Below are 12,749 nucleotides of genomic sequence, written 5' to 3'. Positions count from 1 at the left end.
TACGGAACCAGCTCGGACCTCTATATCCTCTTTATCCAATATCTTCATAAAAGCATAAAAGAGTATTTAAAGCATGTAGTTTGGGAATGACATCAACGGAAAAAGACTGACAGCGACCCTCAAAGTTAGTGGACATGCATGACTGTTAATGGCTGCTTTAAATGTCTTTAAGACACCTGCGCGAGCTCTCAAGCTCCCACGGGATCTCGTGACAAAACGACACCCGTTTTACTGCAGAATGCTCTTGTAACTACAAAGAGAAATAATAAATAAAAACTGTCAGGTTACTATCCTTCATCTTAAGATTGTACTATGATTTCCTATAATATTTCCTAAATAACTGAGAAATAATAATAATAATAATGATAATAATAATAATATAGAATTACATTAGATTGTGGCAAAAACCGGCAACCGGGATTATATCATTTTTAATAATGCAAAACGCACAATAATGCAAATATTTAGGCTGTTGAATTTTCAATCCGACACTACCTTTCCGCATCATACTGACTCCTATCCTTTGATGTGTCTAGCAGGATCTATATTAAGTGCCAATTGCAGAAAATGTTGAGCTTGATTCTGACAGCACGCCTGTCTTACAGTGATCATTAAAATGCAACGATTGTGCACATGCAGTTTAGATGTATGTCTATACGTAAAACAAATAATTCAACAGAATCATACTTACATGAGTGAATCGGTTGCCTTGTCGTGCCCTGCTTGCTTTACCTGCACATAAACTGCCACGAATTTGTACATACCAAATATTGAGGTACAGACCTAAAACCCAAACAAGACCCAGAATGCATTGTTTCAAGAGAGAGTTTATATGAATATGCCATCTCAGTGCGGATCCCACGCATGCACTCATACATACAGTATTTCTACTCTTTTAACGTTACACGCATACACACACACACACACTCTCTCTCTCTCTCTCGCTCTCTCTCTCTCACACACACATGCACGCACGCAAGCGGGAGCTTCTGGCCGTCTGGAGTCTAGCGCGCGGAGACTCGGGTGGCTCTCAATAGCAACATTGAAACTGAACACACCTTTTACCTATTTATAGAACGCACCTAAATTAATAATGTTAATAGTTTTTTTTTTTTTATTTAAATATGAGGCACTCACCAATGTTCTTACATCCACATCAGGTACAGAGGCTTTCACAATAAATGACAAAATGAGTAATATGCCCAGAGAACGTCCATATAATTGCATTTTCTGAACAACACGAATACTACTACTATACACAAATCATTTATTTTATGAAGGAATATGCTTCATCATATAATTACATATTTTGCAACGATATTTTCATGCTTTAAAATCGTCGGGTGCATGAAATGTTCGTGATCACCTTGCGTGTGAGGGCTGCGACCTTGACCCCATCCAGGATTCAATGTCCAGTGTCGTACCGAATTCCGCAGGTCCCTGAAAAATAGCACTTATTCCTCCTCAGGAGCTCAAGAAGGGGAGGTGGGGGGCGATCCGAGATGTTGCGGAGCGAGTGGAGGAGGAGGGAAAGAGATAAGTGATCTAAAGGAGACACGATAGGACAAAAAGTGATGATGATGAATACATTGGAAAGTTTTTGGCCCTGACGAGGGTGTCAGATTGAATGGCCTGTGCGCATGTGCGAAGGTGTCCAAACTGACAATGCTCGTGAGATGAAGATAGCGCTGCTGCTGCTTCTGAGCTCAAGGAGGACGCGAGGAATCTACAAGCCGACAAGATGAGATCCAAGGCGAGGGCGAGAAAACTGGCCAAAAGTAGGTCCTTCTTGCGCTTCTTTCGCTCCTGAGCGGCCGCGCGGTACTTTGAACCCTCGCGCACATCACCAAAGTGTCATTTTCATTGATCAGTTCCTGCTGAGAGCGTGTCTTTGTCCGGTGCGTTTGTTTTCCAGCTCTCAATTGCATTGAAATCGCTCAAACTCTCCGTGATCCGCGCGTAACCAGATGCTGCCGTAGCGTGCTTGTTCAGAAGTTTCGTTTGTGATGGTGCTTTGGCTGAAATGGGCAGGAGAGCGTTTCCATGGCCGTGCTGTTTCCCTCTCGTGTTTTAGCGAAGTCGAGAAACCGTAGAGAATTGTTACACGAAAGTTAGCGGAGAGTTGTCGAAAGGGATAGTAACTTTTTTTTTATTGAGTGGTTCCAGGTCTTGTGAAATCATATTCCTGCTTGTTGAAATAGTGGGCGCTGTAGCACTGCTCATGGACCCCAGGACGCACAGACTGAGTGTGGAGATCTCCAGGGTTTTTCTGCCTGCACGCTGGATGCCATGGAAGAAGGAATATGAAACAAAAACGGACAATTCTTGCGATAATCTAAAATTAGGAGGTTGCTTTAGGAATCCTTGTCCTCTGGGGTCTGTTGCGGCTCGGCAATGGCAAATCAATAATGCATATAGGCAATGGCGTATTGAAGAAAATAGAGTCGGCTCTTTTCTGGACTCGAGGAAAAGTGTGTAAATCTCCTCTGCACGACTCGGCACGATGTCTTTGCTTATTGTTTGTTTGGCTTTCTTTTGTATTCCGACTTGTTTGTAATAGGTAGGATTTTACAGTCAAACTGTGTTCTTACATTGAGTGCCCGTAAAACTTTTGCATGCGACTATAGCATTCAGTGCACAGTTTATTAGGAAAAGGCTTCGTTACGACATTAAATGGCGACAGGATTTAAGGATTTAAAACGTTTATTAATGAAGTAGAATGTTACGAAGTTATGTTTTTAATATGTTTCCAGGGGAAAATTGTAAATAAAAACGAATTTATTTTTAACTGAAGATAGCCTGAACTAGTCGTATGAAACAAATGCAAGATTGAGCAGTTTTGTCAAATGTTCACCTTAAATGTTTCAACGACGTTTATTCAAATATGAAGACATTTTGCTATCTAAACATATGCAGTAAAGCCCGCGTGGGCCTGATGACCTGTTGATTCATATTGCCGGGAGAACAGCATACCACTCAGTTTGTTTTGGGACAGAAATGTGGGCCTCGGTATTTTCTCATGCACACGTCCAGACTTCTGTAGCGCACGAGACTTGTTTTGCGATGACTCACGAGAATCGCTATTAACGTGCTATCGTGTTTTGTTGTTGGCCATTCAAAATTAATTGGGTTTTGTGTTTGGAGGTCAGTATAGTGACACGACAACTCTCCTGAGTGTTCAATATAGCCTATCAGACCTTCTTTTATTTGCATTTCAAGACATTTACTGTGCATTTCTCTGAGATATTATAGTTTCGTTTTTGTGTTTGAGGGCCTGATCTCAATTTCTAAAGCAAGCGCTTATTAAAGATTACTGATATGGCGTAGGCTATTCTGTGCTTTCCTTATTTCATGTATAATTTGTTTCATTTCATTTCTTTGAATAGCTCGTCAGTGTTCTGCTCTTCCAGATTTATATTCGACAGATTTACTTTATGACTGCATTCAATCTGTGTGCGATATCACCGAGTTATGATGTTTATTAGAGTCTACGGGCTCCCGCGTTCACATTAAGCTCAGTTGCTCACGAATGCATAAAGATATAATAGGCCTACATTTTCAAATTTATCTGCATTCATTTGAATTGAAATGACAAAGAGACAGAGGATAAAACAATGTGTATTATTATTATTATAATAGCATAATGCATTATTCTTTAAATGTAGCCTACATTGTTTTTCCCCATACATTCTTTTTTAAAACGTATGTCCAAATTATTTTTTAAAACGCAAATAATTTAATATTAATACATTGCAAAATTATTATTATTATTATTGTAGGCCTAACTCAAGAGTTTGCCGTCTCGTCAGTATCAAAAGAAATAGCAGGTATTGCCGAGAAGCTTCTTAAAGACTATACGTTTTAAAAGACACCGACGGTCATTGCTTTTAATTATTTCTACCTCAGTGCAATCAAATGTCATAGCCAAGATTATGTTTAATTAAACGATATTATAACAGGTTAACGTGTGATCCGAGTAAGAAACAACCCCCCATCTGGCGACTGGATCATCTGCTATTAGTGAACGAATCAAGTGGCCATAAACGCAGGTATTACAAGAGCTTGATTCATAATATTAGGCCATTCCTTCATTTTCGACGAGCGTTTAATGCTTTATAATTTAACATTAATAATCTTAGGTTTTATTTACAACCACTTAGTACAAGCTCTGCCTTTGCTATATTATTGTACGATATTTAAGTTAAGTTTCACAGAGAAATTAGTTTGTTCTGGCGCCCAGGTATATTCGCCCGATACAGTCTCTCTCTCTCTCTCTCTCTCTCTCTCTCTCTCTCTCTCTCTCTCTCTCTCTCTCTCTCTCTCTGTAATTTATTTGAACCATTAGTAACCGTTTTGCAATGGTAAAATCGTATTTAAATTTAAATTGAATTGTAATGTTGTATAATTTGTGTAATATATTTATAATAATATTGGAAACAAATGTGAATTATTGTTAAACCATGTACAGTTGGAGTTATATGTCTAATCAATAATGAACTCAAGCGAGGCCTTGCTCTGTCACGAAAAACAATGTTGAAAGTGTAGTTTTCTGGGTTCGAGCGACATATGCATTCATTCATTCATTAATAATTTCAGTCGGATCCGACTCTTGCTGATTCTATAGGCCATCTCCCGCCATGCACGAGACGAGACTGTCCATGAATTTTATTGTCGATGATTTTTCCGGGGCCATGTATATTTATAGGCCATGCATACAGGCTAATTGACGTCACTGAAGAAAAAAAAAAGGTCGGAACACTCATAATTGGTAATTAAAATATGCCACACAGAGATATTGTAAAAATATGCATATTTTTTTTTTACGATACAATATTTATTTATTTATTTAGCACATTGCAAACATATTTAATTTGTAATATACTTGTACTTATTATTTATACTTTGTTTTAATCATAGCAGAGGGCAACATTTGTCAAATTTTGTTTTCTCTCTTTAACTGAAATGTGGGCTTTTTTGCTGTTTACATTATGATGCTGTTGCACATAGAAATAAAATAGCAATGGATAACAAATCAAAAAGTTCTTGTGCAGCATATGTTGTTTTGACAAGACATAATAAAATCAAGCCATAACACTGTAAAGCAACAATAGAAGCTGTGTGTGATGTCTTGCTAGAAGACACAGCCTGTCAGCACTCAGAACTGGGCTTTTACTGGCAAAATGGCTGACATTTCGCTTCAAGCTAGTTTGACTGTGTATATGTGCACAATATGCTTTCACACATGAGAGCTGGAGTACAGATTAATGGTGCATGAGCCATTAGAGATGTATTACTCCTCGCGTGCAAGTGTGTGTTTGATAAGAAGCTCTTGTTAAAAGCCATATGAAAGTGCCAGTTAGACTGGAAGAATTGTGAGAAAAATCATTAAATGTGTGCGTGTGCAATACATAAGTGTGTGAGTTCACACACACACACACACACACACACACGCACACAGGTGAGTAACCGTAATGAAATCAGTTTGTTTTGTATTTGATAATGTTACAGTCATCTTGCACATAGAATGCATGCATACACATATCTGTCCTCCTCAATGGGAGCCTGTAGGGCAGCTTTTGACCAGACGGCCTGCTTAGTTAACCCCAATCTTGAGCGAGAGGAAAGGTTGATGGGTGGCTTATGGAACGCAGGCAGAGCTGGCCCTGTTTCCCGTCGAGAGCGCATGCCCACCTGAGCTCAGCTCACCGCGTGAATCGCCCTGTGCTTCCCAAAGGTGAGGCAGCTCCATCTCAACCTTGCTCACATTTGTCACACGTCATTCATTCTACTCGTTTTTTTTTTTTTACTGTACTGCGCTGTTATTGTTCGCTTGTGGCACCTCTTTATGACATCACAGTGACTCGCTGGTGGGAGGGCCTTTCACGCGTGTGTCTAAACACTGTTTCAGCTGTCCTCTGCCGGACTGGAACCGCACACCCTTTTTTTTCTTTTTCCTTTTTCGTTCACCCAATTGTAGGAAAAGTCTAAGCCTATCACTTGACTGTGTTTTGGCAGTCATGCGCATACCTTAAGGATGACTTTAGTGTCTTGCCGTGTTTCCTCCCAGCATAACGCATTTTATTTAGTTTCACAAGCCTTGTTTTTTAAGAAAAAAAATAGGATTTTTAAGAACAGGCCCTCATGCTGTGGAGCAGAGAAGGGTGCAGCGGGCAGAAGGGGAAAGACAGCCATTACAGAACTGTTAAAGCCATGTCTGAGAGAGAGACGTGCTTATCATGTTACAGCCCAGGCTGTCTGCAACTCCTTGGCCGTAGAAGTGTGTTTTTTTAAGGTGTTTGGGTGAATTGCAGCTCATTATTCTTTCTTGCTATGCACGTTGTCTTGTATTTGCCATTGAACTCTAAAGTATTCATTTATTTTGGATAATTAAATTGCTGAAAATATTTTCATTGACTTTTTTGTAATTATATCTTTTAGTCCGTTTGGAATTATTGAATATTTTTATTAGGGGTGTAACAATATCAACAATATGTCACAATAAATCCAAATACAAAAATGCAACAATATGTATCGTGGATAGTTCTCTGTGTGAGAAAGGAGTTTTAGTGTCAGTACGACATTAAATATAATGTATAATAATACAATGGGGAATATTTGTGGGTCCTGATAATGCTAAATGTCTTATGTTAACAGTAAAAAGTGGCCTACATTATTTTAAATATATCTAGTCAGTGACAGAGTGCAAGCATATTCGTCTAAAATAGTTCTGTATTTTCAGCTTCAGAATAATGAATATTTTTATTCTGGTGTCACCATTGTCCTGTGCATTGGGTTATCAGCAATCAAATTTAGCATTTTAATCAATGGTACATTTTTTGTTAACCTTTTATCATATGTCTTGGAGTTGCAATAATATCGTATCGTGAGTTCAGTATTGTGATATGTATCGAATCGTGACATGAGGGTATCTTTACATCGCTAATTTTTATTAGATAATTATTATATTTATTTTATTTTAGCCATGTTTGCTTGAATTTAATACAGTAAATATACACTAAAAATGCTGGGTTACTTGGCAACCCATTGCTTTGTTTTTTGACAGTGCTGGTCAAACAACCTCATATTAAAGGTTATTCATTTTAATGCAATCTGTTATATATATTTATGACGGACAGTTTATATGTACATTTTTATTTTTCAATGGCAAGCCAGTCTTTGACCATCACAAAGTACTCAATGTGTTTTTAAGGTTTTAGGAAATGCAAGAGCAGCCTCAGGGAACTGGCATCTGTGGGAAGAAAACAGTTTTTGAATATGCAGTAAATATACGTAATAATGAAGGCGTTTTCAGAATATCCCTTTCTGAAGTAAGCGTTAAGTAAACTCTGATCTGGGATCAGCAGCCGCTGCACTTGTATAATGCAAACAAACACTGGTCTCAGCTCTACAGCAGGAAGGCACTTAAGGCACCCTAGTACACAATTAAGCGTCTTCTACTACATCGTGCAACCTCCGAACGCTCCGTGGCTGGAGTTGGTCGATACTGTACAAGCTTTGTACGCCCACCGGGAAGGACTGTGAGAAATAATTAACCCTGCATCATGTGTTCAGGGTTGCTAATTTTAGGCCGTAAAACGTCTTGGTGTCGTAACTCCTGCCCAGAAAGTGCCAGGAAAGTTTCCATCCAACATTTCGAGGCACACAGTTGTGCTGCATTTTAATGGGGAGCCAAATTAATATTGTTGCGGATGTCAACGCTCCACAAGCTGCACAAAAGCTGTGCTCGAAGTCGAAGAATTTCTCACAACTATGTTTTTAATGTAAAAACAACAAGAGGTTATAATATTTTAGGAGTCCATTTACATGTACTGAAATGAAACATACTCAGGAATTTGTTTCCAATATTTGGAGGGAAATTCCTCTCTAAAAACGACAAATTTGTCCTTGGAAGTCAAATCAAGTCACCTTTATTTATATAGCGCTTTATACAATACAGATTGTTTCAGAGCAGCTTTACAGTGATAACAGGAAAATCAGATAACATGATTCAGTTCCGTTGTATAGATCAATAATTATTCAATTAGTTCATTTCATCTATAAAGCAGTTCTTCAAAAAAATGGTGTCATCATCCAGCTCTGGGGTGTGTTTCCCGTGCAACGACGTAACCCGCTGCTTCATTACCATAGTACGATGCATCGTGAAGAAATCAGCTAGCTAGTCACGACTGTTTCCAACAAACCGTATTGTCGCAAATTGGTCGTTTAGCCTCGTTGGTTAATGATGTAACTACTTTTGATAAATCTGTTTTAGATCAAATTAATGCTAGATGTTTGGCTTTAAATTACAGACATGGTGAGTTATTTTGCTTTATTTCCAGATTCAATCATAGGCTCGTTCTTACGTACTAGAGCACGTTCGCACATGCGCACTCTTCAAAAACGACGCTTTAAATCTCTTGACAAACTAAAAGACGTAAATGACATTTGTATGTATTCTAAATAAAAGATATAGATTGTACTGAATGTTAGCTTGCTTATTTTGCTCAAGATGAGGATTTATTGAGTCCACGTCATGCAAACAAGAAACTCTGCTTCTAACCACACAACTTTGCGATGCTGTTTGCGAATGTTCGTTAGAATGAGGTTTCGGGAAAACACCGACTTGTTGAACTATGCTGATAACGACGGAACTTGCGACCATAACTTTTGGGAAGCGCACTCCAGTTCAGTTCTCATTCAACAGCGTCAGTACAGATTGATAATATTGTTGAATTTTAAGTGTTCCCAGCAACAGTGGCAAAGTGAACACATTTCCTATTGGAAGCAGGCTAGGCTGGTGGTTTTGGCAACTTTCAGGATGTTTAGAGCGGCAGTTCCCCCCTGCGGTGCGTACACATGCACACACACACACACACACACACACGTATTCCGTAATTCCCCGCTGAAGTTCCCATGTGTCCGCTCAGCTACCGTGGGCTGTTTGTCAAGACCTTGATGTTGCATCCTTTGGCGATAAGAGAGTGGATGTCATTCCCCAGTGGGCCACTCGAGCTGAGCATTACCGCTCGCCGCTCACTTTCAACTTTACTAGAGAGCACATTTTCAAAGGGCCCGGCCTCCACATTTATCTTTTGAACTCATCTTCTGTCCTCCATCTTTTGTCATTACGGGGGAAGATGGGCAACTCTGTCTCATCAAGATGGTATGATGTGCCGTAATGGCAGTGGTAGAGTCGTTTTGTACTTTAGAGATAGAGTGCTTAGATTTGCTTTGATAAAGATATCTTTCATGTTCCCAAAGACCTCTGTCAGCCCATCATCATTTTTCATAATTGGACAGTGCGGTAATTGAGCCATCATTATCCAGTGACTTTCTCAGGGTGAGGCAGCCTATATTTGCTTTATGCTTAACTTTTCTTTGTACGCATGAGCGGGGGTGGGATCGTGCGCTGTGTACCAGATGAATGCTCTTGCTTACTGCCCCTTCAACTATTTTTGTCCATGAAAATTGGCTTAATTACGTGAATGGTTGTTTCTCTTTGCTTTGCGTCGCAACACAATTAGTCCATCTCCCTGGCTGCAATTTGTTTTCATAAAAAACGAGAGTGTTGGCACGCTGATTATGAAGCTCTTGCTCTCGAGGGAGAGGCAACACTATTGGTGTGTTAAATTTCATTAACTACAGTGTGGCTTACTGGAAAAATATATAAAACCTCAAGCTGCCGCCATTTTCTTTAACCACTTTAAGGCCGACATCCTAAACAAATCATTACTGGCACACACACCAAACCCTGGCCACTTGCACTTTCAGTTTTTTTTTTTTTTTTTTTTATACAGGTGAACACTTAAACTTCATGTAAGCTTCAGGCTAAAATAAAAATATCCTAAAATAAATATTCTTTCAATAAATTGTCTGTTTTTTTACACAGGACAGTATTTTGGAAAACGTGTATGTTTATGAAATCTCCTCTATAAAATAAAAGTTGCTGCCTCAAATTTTTAAGTTGAATGAACTTGGATGTTTAAGTCATTTCAACTTAAATTATATAAAACTGACATAAAAAAGAAGTTGAATCTTGTATAACTTATAAAAAAAGTCAAAAATTGCTTTACTTATTTTGATGAGTTAAAGCAATATAAAAAAATATATTGTCATAACAATTTTTTTTACAGTTTTTCTATTTTTTAAGTATTCAGATATGCAAAATGTGGTTTATTTGTGATGCATTTTATGTATTTTTTTAGAGGGTATTTGCATAATGTGGTCTTTACTGTCACCTCTCAGTTGGCTACTAGATCTAAAGCGTGTGGCATATGGGTGCTTTCTCTTCGGTCAAAAGAAGAAGAAGAAAAAAAAAAAACACGAAAGCCCTCATCAGATTGTTAGTGAAATGCTGAGAAGGGGTTTTTAGGGAGTCAGCAAAACATTTCAAGATGGGCTATTAACTTCAATCTCGAACTGCGATTTGCCTGTCCGTGAAAGCGCAGGCTCTCTCCAGTGAGGCTCCGGTTCCAACGTAATGATGAGGCTGTGTGTGAAAATATTGAATTGCAAAAACATCCAGTGTGTGAGCTTGTGTGAATGTGCCTTTCAGCGCTGCGCCGGCGCTAAACTCGCGGTGTCTGAGTGATGGACAACAAATGGCATTTTGTGCTGGGCAGACGCCCCATCTCTGGCAGTCAAGCTGAGGGGCCGTTATCAGCGGTGCATCTGACCCCTGGATATTTCACCGCCTCTGTCAGCCATCTGACACTGGAGTCTGACGTGTCCTAACCAATGAAATGGAAACCTGAATATGGCTTTTTGTCAGTGAGAGGCAAGCATGACTTCAGTACATCAAACGTTTAAAAGTTATGCTGTTTCTGAAAGATTTTTCTCAGAGCTTTGAGCATTGAACTGTGAGCTGAGGAAACTACTTTGTGAAGCGACATGCTACTCATAATTAAAAATCATTTACTTTTGAAGCCTTAAATACCAATTTGACAATAATGTACATTAAAAACCACAAATAAAACTAGAAAACTGCCGAGCTACTGTCAGGCTACTGGAAACTGTTTGTAAAAATGATATTAGTTTACTATTGGCCTATTAGTTAGTTTACTCACCAAAACTGTGCTACAAATAAAAATGCCCAAGTTTTAATAGTTGGAACAAGTGTATCAACAACATATCACATAAAAGTATCAACAACATATCACTTTTTTTTTTTTTTTTTGTATAAACTACATAGGTACTAATCCTGAACCTATTCCTAAACCTAACCTTAATCCATGTAGTTATCTTATATACCAATACTATCTTTGGTAACTACACTGTAATTACATTGTAATTACACATACTGTAAAATAAAGGGTTACACTGTATTTTAAGGTGTCATTGTTACAGTACAATAATATACTTAAGTACTGAGTAATATTAAGCAACTAGTAGTACTTAGTTACTATAGGGTTAGGGTAGGATTAGGATTTGGTTGAGGGTTAGTTGCATGTAATTATGCATAATTTACTTATGGTAAGTATATAAGTTATTACTATGGTAAGTACATGTAACATATTTAACAAGGACACTGTAAAATAAAGTGTTGCCAAATAAATAATATCACTTTAATAATAAATATAACTAATACTTATTATAGTTACAGTTCCTTGGTGTGAACGGTCCTTTAAAATGACCCATGTTACATAAAAATGTAACCCCAAAATGTAATATGATAAAGAACAGTTAAAGCAATACTAATGCATATTAATATCTTTTCAACAAACCCAGGTCGTTGCAGTTTTTAATCTACGTGTGTTAATGAGCAGTTTTTATAGTGTATGTATTAGGCAGTGTCGAAGTCTCTAGTCTCCAGCGGGTGCCTGCCTCTAGTTTAGGTCCGTTTAGAGATTTGTTGCTGGTTTTGGGCCCTGTGCAATAATGATAATGAGAGAAGCTGTTGAATTCTGGGAGGGTCTACAAGTTGGCCGCATGTCAGGCCCCCCTCACCCCCACACCCTCTCGGCTACTTCCCCCGGCCCTTTTCTCTCTGTGAAGCGCATGTTGGCACCGGTGCCCCTTTTCCGACTGCTGTCCACTTCTTCTGCTCCTACCCCCTTCTCTCTCTTGTGTTTTTCTTCGTCTTTATTTCACTCACTCTTCCTCTGCTCTGGAAGCTCCAGCGCAGGCCTTTGAAAGGATGCGGCGCTTTGTCTCTGCGATAAAAGATGCCATAGTTTCCCTTTTCCTCTCCTTTCTCCCCGTCCCTCAGCGGCTCTTGTAAAAGTGCAAATTGTCCCCTCCGAGGGGTTGTCCTCCTGGCTTCAGAAGGCCCCGATTCCAGCCTGTTAATTACGCTGAAGATTCCATCTCTGCAAAAAAAGAGCCGAGATTCCCACAACCACCTGGCCTTCTTTTCTTGTCGGCTTTGATGGCAGGCACCCCACCCCTCTCCTCCTCCTCCCCGTACCACACTTTTCTCTCTCTCACTCATTAATAGAGGTTTTGAATTGCTTTCTGACCCTGACAAACTGCTCTTGCTGAAAAGGAGATGAGAGCAAGAACAGGAATGAGCACTGGTGGGGGCAACGGTGTTGATGGGATTGAAGAGAGTTGGTGCAAGTATGTATCAAGTCCGCTGCTGGTGACTGTAAATGTATGGGTTGCATAGACTAGTCAGTTAGCACTAGTCAGTTGATGCATTGGATCTGTTTTGATAAGTTATAAATCTATGTATTCTTGTAGCTCAAACAGTACAGCATGGGTTAAATTCCCAAGGAATTCTTGGGAGCTGATAAAATATGTACCTTGAA

General features: G+C 39.1%; 1 protein-coding gene across 3 annotated transcripts in view; it reads left to right on the top strand.

The window, feature by feature from the left end:
* Window positions 1-1,665: 1,665 nt before the first annotated feature.
* Window positions 1,666-12,749, top strand: part of prdm16 (PR domain containing 16) — a 234,115-nt gene continuing 223,031 nt past the window's right edge. For all 3 annotated transcript variants that reach the window (XM_081348429.1, XM_081348430.1, XM_081348428.1), the window contains exon 1: window positions 1,666-1,778. In XM_081348429.1, the coding sequence (XP_081204555.1) occupies window positions 1,742-1,778 (37 nt within the window). In that variant the 5' untranslated portion in view covers window positions 1,666-1,741. The remainder of the gene's footprint in view (window positions 1,779-12,749) is intronic.

The sequence above is a fragment of the Scardinius erythrophthalmus genome (genome assembly GCF_964197995.2).
Source record: "Scardinius erythrophthalmus genome assembly, chromosome: 20".
Taxonomy (NCBI): Eukaryota; Metazoa; Chordata; class Actinopteri; order Cypriniformes; family Leuciscidae; genus Scardinius; species Scardinius erythrophthalmus.
This window is presented reverse-complemented; position numbering and strand designations above follow the sequence as displayed.